The sequence below is a fragment of the Canis lupus genome, chromosome 24 (genome assembly GCF_048164855.1).
Source record: "Canis lupus baileyi chromosome 24, mCanLup2.hap1, whole genome shotgun sequence".
Classification (NCBI taxonomy): Eukaryota; Metazoa; Chordata; class Mammalia; order Carnivora; family Canidae; genus Canis; species Canis lupus.
The window spans coordinates 11,420,514-11,447,318 of NC_132861.1; the positions used below are offsets into that span (position 1 = coordinate 11,420,514).

The following is a 26,805-nucleotide window of genomic DNA, read 5'->3' on the forward strand; positions in this document are numbered from 1 at the left end:
AGCTAGCAGTGTTGATTAACCACAGTAACTGACATTTGTGGAATTCCTAATTGTGAATCAGGTACTGTGCTAACAAACTCTTTACATGCTTTATTTCTTAATTCTCACAATCATCTTCTAAAATAGATCCTTTTATTATCATCTTTCAAGAAGAAATTGAGGTTTAATGATTCTGTTAAATAACTTCATCTAGTTCTGCATGTAGGTAAAGTAAGGTAAGGAATTGAAAATTTTACTGGATTTAGCAGCATGGAGCTCATTGGTGTCTGTGATGAATAGTTTTTGTGGAATGGTAGCAAATAATGGAGTTGGTTCAGAGAATGGGCAGAGAAGAATGGAAAACAATGAGTAGTATATATAATTCTTCACTGAATCTTGCTGACGAGGGGAGCAGAGAAATTAAGTGGTAGTTGGGGAAGATACAGAGTCAGGATTTGTTGTTTAAGAGAGGAGGGGACTAGCAAGATGTTTGTAGGCTGGTGAGAAAGCTGCAGGGGAGGGGGAGACCAGTGATACCAGGAATGGAGGGAACTAAATCAGGGGCAGGGTAATGGGGTGGACAAGGGGAGATGGGGTTTAGTGTACAAGTGCAACTGAGTCAGAGTAACTGAAGGGAAGGCCTGTAGTTACAGGAGCATGGATGTAGAATTTGGGGAAGTTCTTTTCTGGTTATTTCAATGAGGGATAAAAAGCAAGCAAGATCATCTGAGAGTGAAGACAGAAGGAGCAGATGTTTTCCAGGGTCTAAATTCTCATCAAAAGCATCCTAAGAGTGGAGAGTCATTTCATTTGGCTATATTATTTTATTTTTGTGTAAGTTTTTTCTCAGGAGCATTTGTTTTATTTTGTAGAACTCATTTGAAATCTTTATTTTGGAATTCTAGATATTTATTCAATAAGTGCCTAAAAACTTGGTATTTCTACCTTTTTTTTATGTTACAGAAAAGACAACTGAAAGATAGAAATTTTAATTCATTAGAGATAAACTAAGGAATGGGAACAAGATAGTGGTAAGTCAGAACAAACTCCTAATACATTACTTTTAAATTTTTATTGGAAAAGAATCTTTGTTTTGCTGCATTTGAGCTACTGTCAGTCCCCCTCTTTGCTCCTTTGGCAAACTGCTGTCATGTGTAGTGTACCTGTAATGCCTTTCACGGCTGTGCTTTCCTGAATAACTGGAAATCTTGGATCTCCATCATTGCGGTATTGAGACTGAATTCTTGAAGATCACTTCTTGCTTGAATAATGGAATGCATATTCTCAAGACTCACTGTATTTAACTTTTATAATATTTGATAATGTTTACCATCTTTCTTCCTTGGAACTTTCTTCTTTAGGGCTTCTGTGACATTACAGTATTCTCCTTTTCTTCTTCCTTTTTTCTTTTTTAATTGTGGCCTCTTCTCTTTCTCTTATAGCCACCTTTTGTTCACTAGTCCTCATCCCTCTGCTCTTTATTCAGTTCTGCTCAACATACCCAGCACCCGCTGTGTACTAGGTAGTATGGATGCAAAGAACAGGAGGAAGGAAGATTTCTGCCCTTTAGGAGCTCAGATTTTAGGAAGGTTGTTTGCTATGCTAGGAACTTGATAATTAGTGAGGCTTTGAGAGTTCATCCTAACTCTGTCACTTAGTGTCTGTGAGGACAAGTCATTCAGTCTTTCCCTCATTTTCCTCCTCTGTAAATTGGGGATCAATGCTGCAGTTACCTCGTGGGGTTATTTTGAGAGCTGTATGATTGGATACAAGCAAAGTGCAAAGAACAGCCAGGCACACAGAATGTGCTCGAGAAATATTTGTGGTTTTCATCACCCATTCCTCTAGCCTTCACCCCAGTCCCACTAGATATTTAGATGACTAATGTCCTCACCTTATTTAGGTCTTTGTTCAGATGTTACCTAGAAGGTCTGACCACCTTATTTATAATATTTATCCCCCTGGGGGGATGGGCAAGATGGTGGAAGGGCAGTTAGAGGTATAGGCTTCCATTTATAGAGTGAGTAAGTCATGAGAATGAAATGTAAAGCCTAGGGAATATATATTTTTTTAAGATTTTACTTATTCATGAGAGATACAGATAGCAGAGACACAGACAGAGGGAGAAGCAGGTTCCCCACAGGGAGCCTGATGTGGGACTTGATCTCAGAACCCTGGGATTATGACCTGAGCCAAAGGCAGATGCTCAAGCACTGAGCCACCCAGGTAGCCCAAGCATAGGGAATATAATCAATGGTATTGTAACAGCTTTGTATGGTGACAGATGGAAGCTATACTCGTGAGCACCCCATAATGTGTATAGATGTTGAATCACTATGTTGTACCCTTGAAACTAATGTAATATTATGTTGTCAACTGTACTCAAGAAATTAAAAAATAATTTTACCGCCTCACTTGTCATCACTCTGTCCCCTTACTCTGCTCTATTTTTCTTCGTAGTACTTATTGCTACCTGATATTATAGCCTGTGTCTGTTGTTTATAATCTCTACTATATTGGAAGCTTTATAAGATCAGGTCCTTTGACTTTTTCACTGCTGTACCTTCAACACCAAGAGTAGTGCTCAGCACAGTGTAGGCATTCAATAAATATTTGTTGAATGGATGAGTAAGATACTTAGATTTATCTATGTGTTTACTAATTGTTTTGTTCATCACTCCTTGCATTTCACTCTTTTTAGATGCAGTTTCTTCTTTGCTGAAGTATATCCTTTAGTAGTTCTTACACACATCTCAGTTGAGGGTAAGCCCTCAATTTTTGTCTCAAAATATCATTATTTCCCTGTCGCTTTTAAATGATAGTTTAGTATAGAACACCAGATTGGCAGTTACTTATTCTCTGTGTTTTGAAGATGACATTAGTAATAGTATTATTTTTGTTTTCTGGATGATGTCATTATTCTAACTGTAGATAACTTGTTTTTTGTTTCCCATTGTCCTCCTGATTTTGTTTTTGTCTTTTATGTTAAACAGTTTTTTTTTTTTTAAACTTTTTTTTTTTTTTTAATTTTTATTTATTTATGATAGTCACACAGAGAGAGAGAGAGAGAGAGAGGCAGGGACATAGGCAGAGGGAGAAGCAGGCTCCATGCACCCGGAGCCCGACGTGGGATTCGATCCCGGGTCTCCAGGATCACGCCTTGGGCCAAAGGCAGGCGCTAAACCGCTGCGCCACCCAGGGATCCCTGTTAAACAGTTTTTGTGATGACTTATCTAAGTGTGGATTCATTTTTACTTAAACTACTTAAGACCTGTGTTTTTTTGTTTAAAATTCTTCATGCTGGGATCCCTGGGTGGCGCAGCGGTTTGGCGCCTGCCTTTGGCCCAGGGCGCGATCCTGGAGACCCGGGATCGAATCCCACGTTGGGCTCCCGGTGCATGGAGCCTGCTTCTCCCTCTGCCTATGTCTCTGCCTCTTTCTCTCTCTGTGACTATCATAAATAAATAAAAATTAAAAAAAAATTTAAAATTCTTCATGCCTTTAAAAACCATTTTAGACATCATTTAATACTCTATACTGATGATTCTATTATCAGAAGTTATTGGGAGTTTTATCTTTTTTTTTTTTTTTTAACTTCTGATGGTTCGTTTGTGGTAAAGAATGTCTCTTCAAGGTTTTCATCATTCTAAGGTCCTATTAGAGGGACATAACACATCGGATTTATGTGTGGGGAAAAGGGATATTCAATATAATTCTTAAAATATGGATATGTATTTAGCTAAATTTTAAGCTGCTTGGATGCAGGGGCTATCTCATTTGTTTTTTGTGTCTGCACCTTTTAAAAAGAAGAACAATCTTAGAACTTGACTAAAAGGTAGAACTGTGAGATATCTAAAGTCCAACTGATATTATTTTAATATCTGTAGAAGTTGTGTAGCCCTTATACCCTCCTTGTAAGAATGCCAAATTAAGTAAGTAAATAAATATTTTAAGTTTTTCAAGTTTAAAGGTCTTTAGAGTTACATAGAAAACACAAGGCTTATCTATCTTTTTAGATAAAGAAGAGCAAATTACAATTGAGTAATTACCTTCCTGATAGTGGTGGAATTCTACCATTAGACTAATGAATTAGTGATGTAATCATCCCCTCTTCCCCAGCTTTTGATGACTGGTATAGCAGCTTTAAATAAGATTAGTGAGTGTGTCCCATCAAAATTGGTGACAAAAATTTCGTTACTATCCCGGCTATCTGTGGATAACATCAAAATGTTAAGAAAGAAACCCCTATGATATTAACTGGGTTTGTATAATGTTTGGTGTGAGAATATCTATAGCTCCAAGTCTTAAACTAGCTGACATTTCTGGTTAAATGTTACCTTTGTTAACGTGGATGATAATTGTCTTCTGTAGTGGCTAAGCATCTTTCAACTCCAGGAAGATTTAAAATTAAGAATAGAAATGTCTCACAGAATCAAAGCCACAGAAATAATATTTTTCTGTTAAGGAATATGTGCATATTTGTTATGGCTAGTGAGAGTGATAAGCATGCAATTCCAACGTAAAACGTATTAAGGAATAACGGGATATCTGTGTCTTTTTAACATTATTTATGTTAAGGACTTTGGGGAACATTAGGAGAAGTTTAGGCTTATAAGTCTAATTTACTAGATTTATGAAAGTATTTATATGTAAATTATTATGCTTTATTGAGTAAGACAGTTGAGGAACTAAGAAGGAAATAAATTATATTTACTTTGTAAAATGTAGGTGAAAAATTTTGGTAGAATTTATTTTATTTTATTTTTTTTTTAGAATTTAATTAACCAAGTGGAAGTGGGACAAAACATTTATTCAGAAGCATCTCAAAAATGACTTCTAAAATCTGGCACTCTTATACATAGGAAAAGATTTATAAGCTGAATCTAAAAGCTTTAAGGAATAACTGAATTTTTGCATTTTTTACTTTAATAAGTTGAATATTTTAAAAATCAAAGCTTCTGAAGATCACAAAAATTACCCTTGCAGATACAAAACAACTCATATCAACATGACTTATGGTATTCAATGTATTTCTGGATGTGATTAATTTGTTAGATAATGAGGGAAGACTTAATGTGGACTTTCATATTATATAGCATATATATTGTCTTGCATTCATTAAGATTTCAGATAGTTATTGAAAAAACTAATATTTTAAACAGACTCCTGAATATATCATAATAAAATATTTGTTTTTAATCTGATAGCACAAACAACTAAAATTTCTAAAATTCTTTTTGGAACTGGAACTTATCATTAAAGGTTAACTTTTGTGAAGTCACTTGATTTATGCAGGAGATGTCACTGCAATTCAGTAGGGAAAGGTGAGTCTTGTCACTAAATGCTTCTGGGTTAATTGAATATTTATGGGAGGGGAATCTTGACCCTTCCTACCTCATACCATATAGAAAAATTAAATTGAAATAGATCATTACCAAAAAAGTAAAAGGTAGTAAGAATATGCTTCCAGAAGAAAACATGGAAGGATATTATCATGATCTAGGCATAGCAAGGATTTATTAAACTGGACACTAAAGTATTAAAGACAAAAGATTGATAAATCAGAATTCTAAAACTATGAACTTTTCTTTGTAAGAAGACACACCATTAAGAGAGTGAAAAGACAAGCCATATACTAAAAGATATTTGCATTGTGTATATCTGACAAAGGACTTCTATCTAGAATATATAAAGTATGACAGTCAATAAGTAAAGGTCAGACAACTGATTGGAAAAAAAAAAGTAGACTAAAGACTGGAATAGTTACTCTGCACAAGATCATGTTTACGTGGCCAATAAGCATATTGTTGAAAAGGTGCCCAATCCATAGTCCTTCAGAAAAGGCAAAGTAAAGCCACAATGAGATACCATTACACCCCCACCAGAATGGCTAGGATGGATCAACTGGGTATTCTTATACATTGTTGATGTGAGTATAAAATGGCATCACCACTTTGGAAAACCGTTTGGTTATTGGTTATATTTACTAATGCTAATCTTACATATACCCTATGATCCAATATTCTATTCCTGGGTACATACCCCAAAGAAATGAATGCTTATATTTACCATGAACATAATTCCCATATTCATGGAAGCTTAAATAATAACCTCAAATGGAAAACAACTCAAATGCTCATCAATAGTAGAATAAGTAAGTTAAAATTATATTTACATAATAGAATACCACACAACATTGAAGAAAAACTCATGCTACATGCAGGAACATGGATGAATTTCATAGGTAATGTTGAAAAAAAGAAACAAACACAAAGTATGTACTGTAGGATTCATTTCTCTGAAACTGAAATAGGCAATCCTAATCTATGATAGATAATAAGGTCAGAATAGTGCTTACCTCACTGGCTGATACTAACTAAAGAGGAACCATGAAAAAACTTTCTGGGATGTTGGGAAATGTTATCTTCATCTCCTGGTGGTTATATAATATTAAAATTTATTGAGTTGTGTGATATATGGACATTTTACTGAACATATGTTAGTATCAATGAAAAATAGATTTACAAATTTTATGAAGTATTATCTCCACTTAGGAAGAATGTGAGGCTTACAGATGTTAAGTGATATGCTCATATAATCAGTAACTGGTGGACCTGGGAGTAAAAAGGAACCCAGGTTTTAGGATTCTAAGTCTAATGCTGACTTCAGCTCACCATACTGTTTCTCTGTGAAGGTAGGACTAGTGTTTGCAATGTTTTTATGTCAATATAACATCCAGCATAGTTCCTGTACTTATTAGGTAAATAGCTATTTACTGATTTGAAAAATAGCAGTCATGTATTTGATGAGACTGAACATTAAAATTCTTAATCATTAATGTCTAACTTCAAATCATAGGTCCTCTAATTTCTATTTGAGCTTTGTTTTTTGCCTCCTGATTTCTTAACTATTTCTCTTGGACTCAGAAGTCTCGTATATTGACTCCTAGTTTTTATATCAAAAATATCATTATGAACTACTTGGAAGTTATATTTCTTATTTTTTTTATTAGATAGGGAAAGAGATGTTTTCCTGTTTACTTAATTCTGGAGTTATTTAGATTAATATAATAGCAAAATAAGATTATTTTTCTTTCTTTTCCAGATGTTAACTTGGAGCAATCTGGCTTATGTTCTTGGGCAAATCTAGAACCTGTTCTAAATTACTTATATCAGAATTCTAACAATGTATGAACAAAAAAATTAGAATAATTATTAAGCAGAATGCTAGAAGAAATAGAGCTCAATAGATAGGAATCAAGAAGGAGCCTATATAACAATTGGAAAAAATTGTGTTAGTATTTTAGACCATGTTTCTTAATATGGTGTAGAATGAAGGGCCTTTTTGGAAAAAGTCTCTTTCCCTTTGACTTTTGGAACCAGGGAAGGGTGGTGCTCTAATTCAGACAATTCTCTTTCTGTTGCCTGATATTTTATGGAGACTTGCCAGATAGAAATCTAGTAGGTCAATTAAGAATGTGAACTCTGAGCCTATGTCACTAGGATATGTGTACTTCTGGAACATGCCAATAACTTTGTAGCAACTCGTAATTTCACTTTTTAGGTGCTCAGATCTTTTACTTTGTGTTGTAGTATAATCACATTTAAAGTTTTATTAACTACTGAGTAGGCGATATGAATAATTGAAATTTATGCAAGGCATAAGGGGTCACAATACAATAGCTTCCATGTACCCACCAGGGAATTTAAGATAAAGAACTCTACTATTACCTTTGAAGACGCCCATAAGCTCTTTTGCATCCTATTCCCCTCCCTCTCCTTCAGAGTAAGACACTGTACTGAACCTGGGATTTATTGTTGCCTTGCCTCTCTTTTAGCCCATATATTTGTACCCCAAATGAAATCCTATGTTGTTCACTCTGTGTGTCCTTTGAATTTACTTTTTAACATAACGGTCCTGAGATTTATCTGTTGTTGTTGCATGTGGTTATAATTCATGTTCACGTGTATACTGTATCCAGTATGTGAATATATAATAATTTATGTATCTGTTCTGATATTGGACATTGGGTTGTTTTCATGTGTTTGCTAGAACAAGCAATGTTGATAAGAACATTTACATAGAATATTGATAGGTAATATGGCTTAGAAAGGAAATACTGGATTTTGGGGGAAATTAGGCTTATTTGCATATGATAGAAAAAGGCACATTTCTTCCCATTTTTAGAGGGAAATAAATATAGGAGAAATGAACAGAGTGTAGACCATCTAGTCTTTTATCTGCAGATCTCCAGTTGTCTACATTTGGAATATATAAGCTAGTACAGTGTCATCTTTTCTTTGACCATTAGGGCAGAAGTTGATGATGCTGTGTAACCCTACTGAAGTCTCTTTTTAAAAAGAGGCCAGTGAAAGATGCCTTGAGACATTTTTTACACAGCCTGGAAGCTGTCACTGAGTCCTGAAATTGAAGCATGACATTGTGCAGTGATGCGCTAATGGAGGAAGTACAGAACAGAATCAAGGATGTCCTTTGGGAAGCCGACAGAGTCTGTTACAAATGTAAAATCAAACTGCAGTGAGATGGAACTGAAGACTCACAGCACAGGCACACTTTCAATGAGATGTGCAACTTGCCACAAATGGCACATCTGGCTTCCCGAGCAGTTTCATTCAGACCATTTATGAGCCCATCAGAACCTTGAGTGGCAGGACAAGGTCAGCAGCAACAAGCATTTGGAATGCAGCCTGTGTAAGAGCTTTGAAATAATTCTTCTCCCAACATAGCTTTCCTGAGCTGGATGCGTGTGCAAAATGGACTACAGCAGGATTCCTAAGCAGCTGTTAAATAGCAAGGCGAGGTGGGGAAGGCACAAACTGAGAAGGTAGAAATGTTTCAAGATTCACTACCATTCAGTCAGTCTAAGCAATGAGGGCTGGTAGGGCATGCTCAGCAGCTGACGAGCAGCCTGGCATGCAGCTGTAAGGGACAGGCTTTCTGTTTTGGGAGCAAAAGCTTCAGGCCGGCTGTGCATCTAAAAAGCAGGCCCACAAACAATGATGGACTATTTGAATAACAGGCGCAGCTGCTAACAGAAGGGTAAACTTGACATCTGTTCTGTGGGGAAGAGATTGTTGCTCTCGTTTTATTGTCTTTGGCCTTACCCGTGGGTCTGATTCAGGAAAGACATTTATGCACACACAAGTATATAAAAATAAAAGTAAAGTTCTGCTCTACTACTTTCCACTCCTTCACCAAAACAACGAAAATTTCGTCAGAGTAGTGGTGGCAATGAAACTCTAGGAGTAGAGAGTGTGACATTTTTAGTTTTTTATCAGTCTCATCACATTTTTAATTTATTGGCAGATGCTCAAAAGACTAATCATGCACTAGAACCAATACCACAATTATATCTTTATATTTGAAAATGCCTCGTAGCCATTGTACTATATGCTATTTTCCAGTTACTTTCTGTGATTTCTTTCTTCTTCCGGGGCCTAGCATGCTAGTGGCTGTATATCTCCTAGTAGGTGATCAATAAATACTTGTTTAGCTGGACTGAACTCCAAGGATTCCTATGTCAGTAGGTAATAACCTAATAGACGTCCAGTTTTCACCAGCTTCTCTTATCCTTAGCAGTTCCATGAGGTGGTCTAATTCTAACAGTCTGAAGATGCTCTGTTAGACCTGCAGTATGTCAACAGTGTTTTACCTTTGTTGCCTCAAGTTTGCATCCTTCTTGGCTTTTTGTCTTATTTTCTTGTTTTGCTAGGTTCTAAGTTATATACATATGTCAGTTCTGATGTCAGGAAGAGAAAGTCCATGATGAATTAGATGAATTAAAAGCATGAAGTTGGAAAGGGATAATAAGTATGGCAAATGGGTAAAAAAAAGGACTACCCATATATACAAATATAAAGGCAGAGTGGTAGAGAGAGAAAAGATAGGAAAACAGAGGCACAGACAGTCCAAGGAAGAAGAATTAAGAGATTAGGCACAGAGTGGATAGTGTCCCCCAGCACCTAAAGAGAGACACTAAATACTGTGCTAGGTTAAAATCTCAGAATTTTCCAATTGACATGTTTCGTGTTACATGAAATAAAATGTGCCATTTGTGTGTATTGTTATGTTTACATATTTATCAAAACTCTTAAAATTGAGGTATACTTGGCATTCAACATTATATTAGCTTCAGGTATACAAACATAATGATTCAGTATTTTTATGTATTGTGAAATGATCACCACAGGTCTAGTTAACATCCTTCATCATATATAGTTATCAAAGTTCGTAATTCACATGTGGGAGCCTGTATAATTTGATTTTTTTTCCTTTGGCACCTTCAAAGCATGAATAACGTTTTCACACATAAATTAATCTGTATATAAAAATATTTCATTGTTTAGCCCTACCACTTATAATTTGATGAATGAAATGTTGGATTTTTCTAGTATAGAAGCAGAGGAAATCATCTTGATTGTCAGTAAATTAGTCAACTGTGCAAATAGACATATTTTGAATTCCTGTCCTTTCAACTTTTAATGCTTTTGTAAAAATCGAAGTGTGTAATTGACGTTTAATATATTAGTTTCAAATGCTTTACTTTTTTAAAAGTTACTTAGTTTTGGCTTAGGACAGTAATGAATAAAGTAATTGGCTTTCCATTACACTATTATTAGATGGAAATAGTCTGTATTGCCCTCTATTGGTGATTAAGTTATTTTTTGACAAAATAATTGCTGTTACACATATTTATGTGTTTAAAAATTGTGTCAACTGATATATCTTTACAGAGAAGCACCTTTTTTTTTTTTTTTAAATGAAAAGCACTTTTAAAAACCGACCTAATTGTGATAGCCATGAATTGGCAAAAGGGGGACAATTGAGATTTGGGGCTTCTTGATTTAATAGTTTTATTGACTGAAGTAGTTTGAAATACTTTTGCCTTTGATTAATTTTCATTTTAATTTTTTCTTACCAGAGCTCCACCTCAGATAAGGCGTCCCAATCGAGAAGTAAGACCTCTGAGGAAAGAAATGCCAGGAGTAGGAGCCCGGGGACCTGTAGGCCGAGCACATCCTATATCAAAGGGTGAAAAACCCTCTACAAGTAGAGACAAGGATTATAGAGCAAGAGGAAGAGATGATAAGGCAAGACTCTCTTTGTAACTCATTCCCTTGAAGCCCATGACTTTTGGTGTATATTATAATTTTTTTGGCTTTTCAGGGTACCTCGGTTTTGATGTGGAAGAGATAAGTAAAACAGTCTGATTCAAAAACCTAAGCAGTCTTTGCATTTTGAAGACCATTCTGCAATGTTAATGACCTTAGAAGTATACTAAAAAAGAACACACAGAGATTTTTAGTAAGATGGATCGTGGAATAAATATTCAAAATAAAGTTTTAAAACTTAAAATATATTTTAACATGTATTCTAAATTAAAATGAACAATAAATGAAAATAGTTGTAGGGGAAAAACTTATAAGGATGTAGATTTTTTTCTCTTAATGAATTTTCCTTGGTTGGAGTTCACTGTGTATATTTACTTTATCTGGGAAATTGTTGGGTGAATGAACATAGTACTAGGTGGAAATTCTGTCCTGCCCTTAAGATGGATTGGAGGTAATCTTACAGAGTAGGGAGCCAGCCAGGATGATCTGACACATTTTTAGCCTTAATTTTAGTGATGTTGTTTCCTGTTTCCATTGTGACATCAGACATGAATGATGATGATTATTGGATTGCCACCAAGAAGTTTTAAATTCCTCTAGCTAGAGATTCAGGATATGTTCTCATGTTGATGCTGTGATATATATAATGAAAATATAACTTCAGGGGCACCTGGGTGGCTTAGTAGTTGAGCATCTGCCTTTGGCAGAAGAGGGAAGAGGGAAGGAGCCTGCTTCTTTCTCTGCCTATGTCTCTGCTTTTCTCTGTCTCTCATGAATAAATAAATAAAATCTTAAAAAAAAAAAAACAGAAAAGAAAAAATATAACTTCTCACTTAATAGCAAGTTGTTATCCTTCAAAATAAGATGCTATGTTTGAATTATTTTTATGATGTATAATTTCAATCAGTAGATAAGGCCTCTGCACAAACAACTTTCCCAGGCCTTGTGCATATTTAATCTGTGGTTTGAATAAAATTGTTTTTTTTTTTGTTTTTTTTTTTGTTTTTTTTTTTAGTATTTCTATTCATGATATATAGATTCAAAGATAGATTCTATTTGTTTTTTGTATTTTGTCAGAGCTATTATACCATAGAACAGTGAGTGATTCTATCTCTGATCCTTTTTGGGATTCGTAAGGGGGCACTAATTGCTTACTTACTCCTGCTGGTTTTCTCTCATTATCAAAAACCACCGGAATGGATACTTAAAAATCTCTGTCTTATGTGTCATCTTTGCTTCCCTTGTTTTTCACTTTTGTTGGCTAATCTTGGTTTGCATTTTAGAGCATAAAGTAGGGGCTGAAGTCCAACTCTTGCCCTGCTAGGAGCTTTTAGGTAAACTTTTAGAACTAGGTGGGGAACTTTCAGTCTTTACCTTCATTTCACATTAACACAAGAGAATAACCTTAGTCATGGCTTACTGGATGCCTCCCTGCTAGGCACCATTTCCAGTGATTGGACAGTAATTCAGGAAACAATCCCATGAAGTAGGTACTCATCTTGTAAATGAAGAAACTGAGGTAGAGAGCCGAGGCCTTCGCCCAAGGTCATAGAGTCAAAGCATGGAGCTTGGAATGGAATCTGTGAAGTCACAAATCTTTTTCCTCTTTATTTTAGGATTTTTTCATATTATGTAGTTATCCGTACCTAACTAGATTAAAAATGGGATTAGATTTGAAAGGAGTCCGAGAACAATTAAATAAATGTTGATTTTTAAATGTGATTTGTAAGCAAAGAACAAAGCAATGAGGCGGCATTTGTTGAATGTCAGATTCTTCTGGAGATTGCAAATTGTCTCTTAAAAATTTCCAAATAATTTTCTAAATTTTATTCTTTCATTGACATGTAAGTACTCAGAATGTCACTGGAAAGTAAGCCCTTTATTAAAAAAAAAAAAGAACTCTACAGTTGTTTGAAGATAAAAGATGGTTTTTGAGTCACTCTGGACACAAAGGGGACTACAATTTGTAAAAACAAACTCATGCAGAGTTTATTAGAATTTGAAAAGTGTACTTGGTTCAGTTATGGTTATTATGAGCACTCAATGCCCTTTAGAATTTTAGTGTCCTTAAAACTTACTGAAGGCTGTGGTAGGGTTTGAGAATGCTTAGGTGAAACTGACATACCCCCTGCCTTTGAATATGCTATTTTGACAGTGAGTACTTTGTACTGGAGGGCTCCTCAGAGGTACAGTGGTCCCCAGTATCGTTGGTTCTGTGTATTGCAATCAGATTAAGAAAAAAAAAAAGCTTAATTATGTAATTATATATTGGTGTATAGTAGCTCATGATCTCAAACGAACTTATTATTTTGTGTCGTGGTCAAAAGTCTGAAAGCTGCCATTGTAATTCAGCCAGCCACTTAACTTTATAGATGTAAAAAAAAAAAAAAAAAAAAAAAGTGAGGACAAGAGAAATTATATATCTTACCCAAGATTCTCAGTATCTGGATTTTTTTTTTTTTTTTTTTTAGTATCTGGATTTTTTTAAAAAAATTATTTATTCATGGGAGACAGAGAGAGGCAGAGACCTAGGCAGAGGGAAAAGCAGGCTCCCTCTGGGGATCCTGATGCAGGACTCTGTCCTAGAACTCCGGGATCATGACCTGAGCCAAAGGCGGAGGCTCAACCACTGAGCCACCCAGGAGCCTAGTATCTAGAATTTTTTTTTTTTTTTTTTTTTTTTTAGTATCTAGATTTTTTAATTTAGTGTTGCAAACTGGGTGATGGGGCAACTAATAATAATAGCAGTAGCAGATGTTAATCTTCCTTGAGTACACTTAACCTGTACTAGCCCCTTTTTGAAGTTTTATATATATATTGATTGGCTTATTTAATTCCTATAAATACTTCTTATGACCTCAGCATAATTTTCCCTGTTCTACATATGAAGAAATTGAGGCACCAGAGTCGTACCTGCAAGTGTGTGGGGGAACTAGGAGTCGAACTCTTTATCACCTGAGCTTTTAATCAGTATGCTAGACAGCCTTTTGTTTCAAAATGCTTATTACTATCATATTTTAATATATCATGAATACTTGTTTCTTGTAAAAGAGTTCCCTTTCATTTTCTTGCAGTGATTAAATCTTCCCCACCCCTCTTTTTTTTTTTTTTAAACTGTTGACAAGCTTCAGATGAGGTCCAAGCTTAAAAATACTGTTTTTCAGCAAGTAACAATCACTTTGTATAGCAATCTATTGCTCAGCCCTTACAATTTTTCTCTCCATGAGGTCCACAGAGTCATCACAAAGCCAGTTTCTTACCCTGTTTACTTGACACACCTTTGATTGATTGATTTTAATTTAAATTCAGTTAGCCAACATATAGTATATTATTAGTTTCAGATATACTTTTTAATAATTCATCAGTTGTAATACCCAGTGCTCATCCCATCACATTAACATATTTTTATTATGTGTGTGCTTTGTTTTAGTCATACTTGCAGGGACTAGGAATACAGACTAACAAAATGTGACTCTTGGCCTCACGTTGAATATTTTCTTATTGATGAGAGGGAGTGAGATGAATCAATTGACCTTGACAGCTATATTTTTCAGTCTTATTTGAATGTACCTGAGGAAATTTGATGTATTATTTTTTAAACTATTGGAGCCTAGAGTTAGTATAGAAATATACATAGAAATAATAAATGCATTTTTTTATTAAAAAAAAGATGATCTAAAAATATTAGGTAGCAGAGGAAATGTTTTTGTATTGTAACCAAAAATAAATTTAATTCACAAAGCTCTGATTCGCAAGTATTTTTAAGACTATGACTTTATGGTTAATTAACTCTTAGTGAAATGAGCAGTGCTTCTATTACAATCTCATGATTAAAGCTGTATATACTTTTAAATAGAATTCAGATTAAAGTATGGTAAATTATATTCATAGAATTGATTTAAGGTTGTTAAACTTAAAGGACTTCATTTCATTGAGTTATATGTAACAAATGGCCCTTTTTGAATACTTTCCTTCTCATTACTAAGTGTAGGGATGTCTGATGTGAAGAGATACTGTAAACTGAATTGAGAAGTGTTGATAGGTGATTCTACAAATCAACAGTGACTTGAGAAAAACTTTTCTTTTTCTTATGAAGAAAAGGATACTGTCATATGGGTAAACTATTTGATGAATGATGATCATCCAACTAGTAGTGTACTGGTAAATGTTGAATAGTTTTCAGAAAAAAGTGTGTGTATATACACATTCACACATTTATTATAAATCTGATATAAATGATGTATAGTACATAATTTATAAATAATTAAATATATTGTACTCTTTATTGTAAATTCTGTAGAACTAATGGACTCTCACAGAATACCTTTGCTGATTTTTGCTCATCTCTTATATCTGTAGCCAACTTATGGTTGCAGTTAATAGATGACTAAAAGTATAGTTCTTAATTTTTGTGCAATTTATAATGTAAGAGCTGCAGAAATGACATACTTTTAAGTTTCATCTGCATTATTAACATTTTCCCTATTATTAAGTCTAGGCCATTAACAAAACAATAAATCGAGCCCTGGTCTGTAGCATAAGCTGATTTCTGTGGTGTAAATACTTCTACTTTGACTATTTCAAGTTACCAGCATAATGTCACTGACCTCAGAGTTGAGCTGAGCTTGGACATCCCTGAGACTGTGGGCCAGTGATTTTTTTCTTTTTATTTATTACTAATTAGTAATTCTGATGTTGGGTAGCTCACTACCTAGCAAGAGCAGTGACCACTTTGTTAAACAGATCTCATTGTCAGAAAATTGTTTTGCTGATCTGAAATTTATGTCTTTTGTTACTTTTTATTGGTCCTGGTTCTTTCCTTTGGAATGATATAGAGGAAATAGAGGTAGATAGGTCAGTTGGTCATGTGGCTCCACTAGTGTTTTCTTCTTCAGCTTACATGTCTCTAGTGTCCTTGATCTTCCTCTATATGATGTGGTTTTGAATCATTCATTGCCCTGGATATTCTTCTCTGGGTGCAATTCACTTGTCATTTGAAATGCAAGACCCAGAGCTAGTAACTGACTGTCTTTCACTTAATCTGCCTGTGTGAGAAGACATACAATAAAATGCAAAAAACCGTTATTTGTGCTTTAGGCCAACTTGTGTCATTGACTTTATATGATATTGGGTTAGTCACTAATTTTAGCCTCATTTTTTTCACATAGAATGATTAGTCAATACTAATGAAAGCTCATTAACAAAGCTTTCTTGATAAAGGTAATTTTGACGTTAGTAAAAAGATGCTAAAATATTTTCTTTAATGAGGAAAAAGGTCAGACTGCATGCTAAATATCAAATTCTTGCTAATGTTTTTTTTTTTTTTAATTCTTGCTAATGTTGACCTTTGTCAGTTAATGTGGAAATCTAAAGAAAGATTTCTAAGATCATTTCAGTGTTACTGCAGCTTTTATTATTATTATAAATTGTTCAGGTACTATCTTGGGTGAGGTTATCTTTTATTGCCTGAAAACTAAGTCTCTTTTAGGTATTAGTATTACAGTTAATCTGGCTCATTAACTGAAACCACAGTTACTTATGTTTGATGCCCTATTGTAGTGTATCTGAGTATTTGTTTTTTTTTTTTACATTGTTTTATTTAAATTCAATTTGTCAACATATAGTATATCACCCAGTACTCATTCCATCAAGTGCCCTTGATGAGTATGTGAGTATTTGTTATGAAGGATGATGGTCACCTTTTTTGTTGGTTTCCCAATGTAACCAAATTAATTAATTATTTTTAGTTTCCCTAAATCTGTTGTTTAATAATCTCACCATTTTGACTTGGAAGAGTTCCCAGAATCTTTTTTGGAGTACTTAATTTGTATTCAAATCTCATCTCTATCTTTGATAAACTTTGGATCCTAGGACAAGTCATTTGACTGATTTAACACTCATATTTCCTCTTCTGTGAATTGAGAAGCTTGACCTTGAGTATTACTAGAATGCAGACTTTCTTTCTCTGCTTCTAGTTCTCTACCCTATCCTTTTTCCACACAGTAGGCAGAAGGGTCATTTAAAAATGTAAATTAGATCCTGCCATTTCCCGATTCATTTAGAATAAAGTCCAAGCTTCTCCCTCTGGCCTTTTGGGCCCTAGGTGAGCTGGCCTCTCTCTGCCTGTCTCTCCAATCTGTGTTTTGTTTGCTCAATACCTTTTAATGACATGGACCACTCAGTTTTTTCATAGCATTTCACAGTTTATGATTATGTATGTTTTTGTATTGTTTACTTGTTACTGTTTCCCCTATTAGACTAGATGGTCAATTGAGGGCAGGTACTGTATTTTTATTCACTAATAAAACCTACTGAAATGTATTAGACAGATATGCTCACATATTTATTATTATTATTATTTTTTTTACATATTTATTATTCTTTTAAATCCTCTGATTCTTACTACTTTCAGATAAGTGTACAGCTCTTTCCCTTGGCAGTGCTTATCATGTCTTTTCTACCACTGGACATTCCTATTAAAATGGATGTCTACTTATATTTTTTAATAATTATTTTTTTGGTAAGTCTCAAATTATAATGCCATTTGAATCAAGTTATGCTAAGTCTTAGATATATCAGTTTCTGTTGCATTCTTTAGTTGATTTATTTCCAGAAGAGTTTTAAAAATGATTAGAGAATTTCCAGTGATTTGTTTGAATGTGATTTTTAGCCTTTCCTACCTGTATTATAAAGTGTGATTCTAGGCTGAGCTTATTTTAAATTTGTAGATACTATGTTTGTTGTGTAGATATGACACAAACTTACTCTTTTTAATATTGTCAGTATTGGTATCTATCATCTGAAACATAAGAATCTTATTGAAAATTGAGCTAATATTGTCACTGTGCCACCCAGAAACAGTAAAATATTCATTTTTTGTGTCAAGTCACCAAGAGCACTGTTTGGTCATTTACCTAGTTACTTAATGAGTTCGAGCATTTGCCCAAGGGGAGCCATTTTAGTTCTCTGTCAGCACCTATGATCAAGCCTACGGTTTATCTCAGATGAAGTGTGGTAAGAGAGGTTCATTCTGTTTTCTCTCTTCAGACTTAAGCTTAGGAAATTCATGCATTTTTTTGACTATTTTCTCTTTCATTTTAGTATTAGGCAGTAACTGTGGGGCTGAAGCTCTAGGGAGATATTTGGCCCTGTCCCTTGAAGTAGTTCTAGTGGTTAACTATCTCTAGCAACGGAGCGCATTTCATTTAAAGCTTGAGTAAATCTTGGCAGAACCCATAGAAACCAGAGCATGTAATTGTTTTTTAAAGCTACCATATTATTAAATAAAGAATTTAGGATAAAGTATATTGCTTTAGTGGTCTTAATAATACTATTTAAAAAGATCCTTTTACCATGATCATTACAGTCACTTTATGATGTGGTCCAAGGACTTTACTAGGAAGAAACCCTGAATCCTGGGGGGTGAAAACAGGGAAAAGGCTTTGCAAGATGCCGTTCAGAGTCCCAAGGCCTTCCTCCTCTGTAGCCTCTTTCTTAGCTTTGGCGAATCATAGTTTGTAAAGCATTTAAGCTTTAAAAAGTTAGTCATGAAGTGGTCTGATGTTATGCAAAGGCCATGGGCTCAGGGAGCCAGGAAAAGCTGCATTAAAATCTCTACTCAGACATTTAATAATTATGAACTTGCTTAAATTACTTCTCCTGAATCCTAGTTCCTTATTTGTAAAAATAAGGATAACAATACATACCTTGTTGTATTAAATGAGATAATAATATATGTGAGATTTATTGCTGTGTAGTAGGTTCTCAGTAAATTAATGTTGTTTGGGTATATTCTGTGTATTCTCTGGTGGTGGTGGAAATTCCCTGCACCCACAAATCCAGAAGTATCTAGTAAGGATCATTTTAGTCTTATTTGAAACTATACCTCCAAAGATATAAATTTGATGTGTATAATACAGTTGGCCAATTTATTGGTTTCTGATGAAATCAACAGGGGAGGGTGGCATTTGAGTAATCAGAAAACACAATCTTAAAAAAAAGAAAATTACTTTTAAGATAATTACATTATAATATTTCAAAAGCTCAGTGATGTTAACTAAAATTATCTTGTTATTGACCAGTGCTTTTTTTATACCTGTCTCTAGGGAAGGAAGAATATGCATGATGGTGCGAGCGATGGTGAAATTCCTAAATTTGATGGTGCTGGGTATGATAAGGATCTGGTGGAAGCCCTGGAGAGAGACATTGTATCCAGGAATCCCAGCATTCATTGGTAAGTCTATCAGTCCTTGAATTAAAGTAACAACAGTAATGGTTGGCTTGGTGTGAGCCTTATTATCCATGATTGTGACTTCTTCCTTAATACATGTATAGAATTGACAGGACAGTTCTTCTTTCAGAATATAACCAAGACATTTTACATGTTTACTTGATGTTGACATAACTGACAGAGGTTGTTAATTGAATAACGTGTCCTATTTAATCACTGCAGTATATTTTCACTCATCATTTTATGCAGTATTAATTAAATAGTGCTCTTACTATGACAATTTCATGAATAAAAAAACTTGAAAAAAGTAGTATTGACCATAAGTCAGAGGTGTCCGTGAATAAGCATGAAACTTTGCTACTCTTGTAAAGGGATGACATAGCAGATCTGGAAGAAGCTAAGAAGTTGCTAAGGGAAGCTGTTGTTCTTCCAATGTGGATGCCTGACTTTTTCAAAGGGATTAGAAGGCCATGGAAGGTGAGCATTTATTAAAATAAAATAGGTATAAAAATGATGCTTGCATGATAATGAATGACAACATTGGGCTTCTTTATGCATTTGTTACACAGTAGTGAAGGTTGGGGGAGGTCTGTGTACTACACCCTAAATACCTGGATTTGAATTTGTAGTTGAGGTGTGTCTCCTCTGCATGGCAAGAGAGGAACAGAGTGTTGAAACTGCAGTCTTTAGTAAAGTCACTTGCCTTCAGTTTGCCGGGCTAGGGATTAGCTTTAAGAATTTTCTAGGTATCTGTTTCTGTAAATAAATTAACAAGCAAATTAAATAGTAGATAGTCTTGTAGAATAAATATTTGATCAAATAAATACTTTCTAAAAGTTGGCATATTTCTCACTAATTATTTTGATCACTTCATTTAGGCTTGGTATAATTCTCAGACATTGCCCTCCACTTTAGAATAAAAAGCCTGCTCAGGACTAGTTCCTAAGTCTACTGTTTTTATTTTAGCATATTAAAAAAACCCTTCCAACAATGGCTGCCTGGAACTTTTTTTGGTCTTCATCCTAGGCAAAGGCTTCCTTGAGTCCGATCTATAGAGTGAAATAAAACACTCTTCTGAATTAGCTAGGAAGGTCTGTTTCTCTTTTCAATATCTCTTCCTTGTTTTACATGCCTAAAAGTTAAGATGAGGAGAAATTGTGTATCTATTTACTCAAATAGCTTGGAATACTCATAGCGTTTTGATTGTCTTCTACAACTTAAAAGCTTTTATGGACTCTTATAGATTTACCTAATTTTGGTAACATTCCCTTTTTATTATAACTTTTAGAACAATATTTATTAGAGAAAAAAGTCTTAAAATAGGTATTGAAAGAAGTTTTAAGACAGGCATGGTAGGTATAACCAACCTATCTTAATGAGCCTTGTAAGCCTTTACCAAGAAGGTGATTTGCACATGTAGAAAAATCATCTTGTGAAGGATGGACTGGAGATGATCATAAATAGATGCTGATGAAAAATCTGAGGAAGAGGCTGTTGTAAGAGTCGATCTGAACAATGAGGATCTGAACAAAGGCATTTGTAATTGGCTAGTGAAAAATGGGTGGATTTATGAGAGATATTTAAAAGGTAATGATAACATTATGACGGATGGTATGTTACTCCCAAATTCCAGGCTTGAACTGAAGGAGCATGCAATTACTTCTGACACCAGCTACCCCTAATTGGGCCAAATCTTACAGGTTGAAGGTACTTTTCCATGTGATTGTCCTTATTTCAGATGCCAAGTGCAAACTTGGGCATCCCCAGGTCACCCTCACTTCTGGCCAGCTGGCTATAAATTTGGGGGTTCTTACTACCCCCCTTAGGTTTGGTAATTTTCTAGAATGACTCAGATAACTTAAGAAAGCATTCTACTTACAATTACAGTTTTAGCATAGCAAAAGGAGGCAAATCAGAAGTAGCCAAAGGAAGAAATGCATAGGGCAAGATCTGTGAGGATGCTGAAAATGAAACTTCTGTTGTTTTCTGCACATAGAATCATGATGCTTTACCCTCCTAGCACCTGGGTGTGTGACAATCCATAGAGTATTGCAACAGGGAAGCTTGCTTACTCAAGCTTCAGTTTCCAGGGTTTTTATTGGATTTCATTACATAGTCATGATTGGTTAAATCATTGCCTGTGTGTCTCAGTTTCTAGTCTCCCTTCTTTCTCTACGTCTTGTTGATATCCTATGGCTCAAAGCCCCAATTCTTTAATGCCATGGTTGACTTTTCTGGCAAGGCTAGCCACCATCCTGAATCATCTCATTAGCATAAACTGTATAGGGGCCCACCATGAGTCACCTCAACATAAAATTTCGGGATTCAAATGAACAACAAAAGCACTCCTGTCACTTGGAAATTCTGAGGATTTATAGTTTTCTTCCCAGGAACTGGGGAAAAAGACCAGTCAAATTCTTTATTATATAAGGTGCATACACTATGAATTGGTACTGAAAATTGGGAAGAGGGGCAGATTTAAATAGAAACAAAATATGTTTAGGTAAATAGTAAGTAATTGGAAACAGGTCTGGAACTTAGAACAGAGTTTGAATTTAAATTAAAATTGTGATAATATGGGTGTGGATGAGATTGTTTAAGGAAGTCTATAAAGGAAAAAGAGCAAACGGTTTGGAATTGCTTCAAGAATATAAAGGGCAGGGGAGGAGGAAACCTGAAAGGCAGTGAAGAGAGTCATGAGTAGGAGGAGCATCAGGGAAGAACAGTGTCATAGAACTAACATAGGGAGGAAGCACTTCAGGAAGAAGGGAATGAACATCAGGTAACAGCACCAGCAGAGGTCAGGGAGAAGGAAAGAAGATATGGGATGAAAAGTGACCACTGGATTAGTAAATTAGGTAGTTTTAATGAATTAGTGGAGGCAGAACTCAGATTGTAGCTCAAAAAGAAAAACTAGTAAGCATGAAATTTTTAAAGAAGGTTGGCTGAGAAGGTAAAAAGTGGATAGTATAAAGGGGATTCGTAGGGTTGAGCAAAGGATTTTTTTTTTTTTTTTTTTTTTTTTTTTAAACAGGACAGATTTAAGTATGTTTATATACTGGGGGAAAGAGCCAATAGAGAAGGAGATATAGGAAATAGAGGAGATAATTGAAAGAATAATTCATGAGGAGCTGAAATTTATAAATATTGTACTGTGTGATTCTATCTATGTACAGAGACTGATGTTGGAAATTAACTCCTATTGGAGGTGCCCACATGAAAGACATTACAGGAACAGAGAGGGCATTCAAAGAGGACATTAGAGAAATAATGAATTTTGCTATAGCTGTGCTTATACTATTAGTTGTTTTTAGTTTTCAAAATCCATCTCAGTTATAAGCTCCTTGCAGAGCAAAAAAACAGTTACTAAAGTAGTGTTTCAAATCTTCTTTCTGGGTGTCAGAATTCTATAGGTAGTGTAAACCTTAAAAATAAAGCTGTCATCACGCTCCCTGCATGGAGCCTCCTTCTCCCTCTGCCTATGTCTCTGCCTCTCTATGTGTGTGTCTCTCATGAATAAATAAAAAATCTTAAAACAAAACAAAACGGGACGCTGGACGCCTGGGTGGCTTAGCGGTTGAGCGTCTGCCTTTGGCTCAGGATCTAGTCCCACATTGGGCTTCCCGTATGGAGCCTGCTTCTCCCTCTGCCTATGTCTCTGCCTCTCTCTCTCTCTGTGTCTCATGAATAAATAAAATCTTAAAAAAAAAAAGCTGTCAGTTATTTTATCAGCAAAAAATGGGCTTATTTGAGAATAGCAGAGAATTACAATTTGGGACAAACAAGCTATAGCGATAGCCAAGTCTGGAGAACAGAGGAGAGGAAAACTCTTTTTTATAGAGAAAAGGGAAAATTGGGAGGTTGTTAGTAAAAGCCTATTTGAGTAAAGTGTGAGGTTACAGTGTAATGGTTTTTCATTGGCTGGGTTATGACACTCTTTCATTGACTAGGCTGTTGCCAGGGGGAGGGTAGGGGGTGGCGATAGTAGCTAACACAGCATAGACTTGCAAGATAGGTCTCTTCCAGTTGGGTCTGCAATTGACTAAGAGTTGTAGAGCATGAGAGCTCCCCCTTCTGGCTTCGTAGCTCTATTTTAAAGGAGTCTTCCATTAATTTTCACACTAGAAAAGGGTTTGGACAGTTTCTGAATTTGTGAAACTTTATATGTGCATAATTTTCAAAATTTAAATCTCCAGAAACATATTAAATAAATAGGACAGAATTCTTCTTAAGATTACCAACTATTATACAAAAGAAATGTGATGTTCACTGGGTATCTGAACTCCCATTGAAAGTGTGAGAAGAAAATCCAGTATTCTTCAATAGTAGAGGATTGGTGTTATTGAATAATTTTTACTTCTAGTTGATTTATTTTTACAGAAGCATTTTTGTTTGTTTTCAAAGATGGTAAGTAAAATTTAGTTTTTAGTCTATATTTAGTGACTCTTTCATTACTAACACTGTTTTATATGAACTATTAATTGTCTAGCACATTAATCTGATAAAATGCTAGCTAAATTGATTATTCTTGAATTGCCACTGGATTTTAGTTACCTTCTTAACTAATAAGTGATCTCTACTTTGTTTAAAAACTGTGTATTATGTTTTGTGGAAGACAGGTTTTGTCTCTTTGAAGGGCAAGGAATGTATAATTCTACTAGATGTGGTAGGAAATGTCTTAATTTCATTATGTTTAAACAGAGCAGTCACTCTTAAGCCATGCTCAAGACTATACATACTTACCTTCTTCCAGGTAGAAAATTGGGTAGGTTCTTTTTAAATATATCAGAAGATTTCTTACTGTCTGGGCCTTTTGTTAGCCCATCCCTGAGTACCTCTCATTTGAGGTATTTTGTGAAATCAGTCTGCATTTTTTTTTAATCTGTGAAATGATACTCATGTCAAATGCACCATGAGTGACATGGTGACAGTTGAGTTTCTTTTTTCATGGGGAAATTTTTAATGTACATCAATAGCTGATGATATTTTATAAGAATACATTTTAATTTGATAAAACATTTAATACAGATTTTGAAATTTCAGGGTGTACTGATGGTTGGACCCCCGGGCACTGGTAAGACTATGCTAGCTAAAGCTGTTGCCACTGAATGTGGCACAACATTCTTCAATGTTTCATCTTCTACACTGACATCTAAATATAGAGGTGAATCTGAGAAGTTAGTCCGTCTGTTGTTTGAAATGGTGAGTGATGATATATTCAGATTTCAAAGTACTGTTTCTGTAGGCGAATGATATCCCTTTTATATCCATTTACCTAGGGATCTGTTTTTTTTTTTTTTTTAAGATTTTATTTATTTATTCATGAGACACACACACACACACACACACACACACAGAGGCAGAGACACAGGCAGAGGGAGAAGCAGGCTCCATGCAGGGAGCCTAATGTGGGACTCGATCCTGGGACTCCAGGATCATGCCCTGAGCCAAAGGCAGACGCTCAACTGCTAAGCCACCCAGGTGTCCTGGGATCTGTTTTTAAAAGGACTAATGGAGTTGTAGTTGAACAGTTCTTGACACATGAGTAAGGTATAAGGTGGTGGCTTTTTTGGAGGGTTGATGTGTCTTCAGTGTTTCTTCCTCTCTGAGATAAGGGCAGCTTATCCAGTGAGGGTGGAAGACACTTTGGAAGTAATATGTATGGTTTGATATTTCAGGATTTCTAATGAGCTGGTTGAGCTGAGTATATTTTAGTATATATTTTAAAAATCAGAAATTAGGCACCTGGGTGGCTCAGATGGTTAAGCATCTGTCTTTGGCTCAGGTCATGATCCCTGGGTCCTGGGATCGAGTCACATATCAGGCTCCCGGCTCAGTGGGGAGCCTGCTTCTCCCTCTCCCTCCTGCTTATGTTCTCTCTCTCAGTCTCTGTCTCAAATGAATAAACAAAATCTTTAAAAAAATATATAAAAATCAGAAATTGACCTATCGTTAAAGTTTTCCTTTTTCATTAGGGACTTGCAGTAGTTATTTAAGAATATGTATTTGAAGATGGAGATTGATAATTTATCTTTAAGAAGATTTATATTAGGAAATTTTCAAACACAAAAGTAGAAATAATAGTACTATGAATCCCCATGTATCTGTCATCCACCTTCACCAACCATCTAACTTTTATTTTTAGAAATATCCATTTTCTGATATAAATGATTTAATCTCTGTCAGTAATCAAATGGTGGCATTAAAGCAGTGAGAAATTTCTGCTTTTTTTTTTTTTTTACCGTTATTTTAGGAGGAGGAAATGGCATTAAAAAATTCAGATTATTTTATGAGCTTATTGAATGGTTTCTTTAAAATGTTTTTTTACAAAGGCTAGATTTTATGCGCCCACTACGATCTTCATCGATGAAATAGATTCTATCTGTAGTCGAAGAGGAACCTCAGATGAACATGAGGCAAGTCGCAGAGTCAAGTCTGAACTACTCATTCAGATGGATGGTAATTGATATTTAATTACTGTCCACAAGCTGTTATATTTTCTTTTTGAATTTTGTGTAGATTCATATTGGTGGAAATTCTCAGTGAGTGGACTAAAAGGCAGCCTGAATTTATTTGTAATCATTTGTTCATCCACCCACTTGTTCAGTTTGTTCATGCACTGAGATAGCATTTATTGCATACATGTTGTGAATCATGTACCATTCTAAGTTCTGAGGTTACAAAGAAAAGGAATGTCATGGCTGGTAAGGGGTTTACTAGGACTGCAGAGGTTCCAAAGATGTGGTCCAGGGCCCCAGGGATCTTTAAGTCCCTTTTAAAAGGTCTGCAAGGGTAAATCATTTTCATGATAATAGCAAGACTTTATTTGCCCTTTTTCATTCTCATTCTCTCATGAGAATACAGTGAAGTGTTTCAGAGGCCACAAGACATTTGGGATGCCATAATAGATGGAAAGCGGAAGCAGATAGGAGAATCTAGCTATTCTCTGTTGAGTCAGACATTAAAGAGATTTACAAAAATGTAAGGAAATGCCACTGTTTTTACTAATTATTTTTGGTTTTGAAAAATTATATTTTCCACAAAATGCTATTTATATTAATAAATAATAGATTTATTACTTTAAAGTGAATTAAAAATTCTGTTTTGATTTCTAATAGTAAATATTGATAGATCTTTTCTTTTTTAATTTTTATTTATTTATGATAGTCACACACACAGAGGGAGAAGAGAGAGGCAGAGACATAGGCAGAGGGAGAAGCAGGCTCCATGCACCGGGAGCCCAACGTGGGATTCGATCCCGGGTCTCCAGGATCGTGCCCTGGGCCAAAGGCAGGCGCTAAACCGCTGCGCCACCCAGGGATCCCAATATTGATAGATCTATTCCATACACACAAAAGCTCTGTGGAGCTCAGTCATTCTTAAGAGTATAAAAGTAAAAAAAAAAAAAAAAAAAAAAAAAAGATTATAAAAGGATCATGAACCAAAAAGTAGAACTACTGATGT

General features: G+C 35.1%; 1 protein-coding gene across 10 annotated transcripts in view; it reads left to right on the forward strand.

The window, feature by feature from the left end:
• KATNAL1 (katanin catalytic subunit A1 like 1) overlaps window positions 1-26,805 on the forward strand; it is a 113,911-nt gene that overhangs the window by 33,216 nt on the left and 53,890 nt on the right. For 9 of the 10 annotated variants that reach the window (XM_072795591.1, XM_072795596.1, XM_072795589.1 and 6 more), the window contains exons 4-8: window positions 10,922-11,090; window positions 19,217-19,344; window positions 19,713-19,818; window positions 24,385-24,543; window positions 25,674-25,800. In XM_072795591.1, coding sequence (XP_072651692.1) covers window positions 10,922-11,090; window positions 19,217-19,344; window positions 19,713-19,818; window positions 24,385-24,543; window positions 25,674-25,800 — 689 coding nt within the window. Of the gene's footprint in view, window positions 1-5,262; window positions 5,304-10,921; window positions 11,091-19,216; window positions 19,345-19,712; window positions 19,819-24,384; window positions 24,544-25,673; window positions 25,801-26,805 lie in introns of those variants that run through there. The other variant, XM_072795597.1, reaches the window with a different exon arrangement.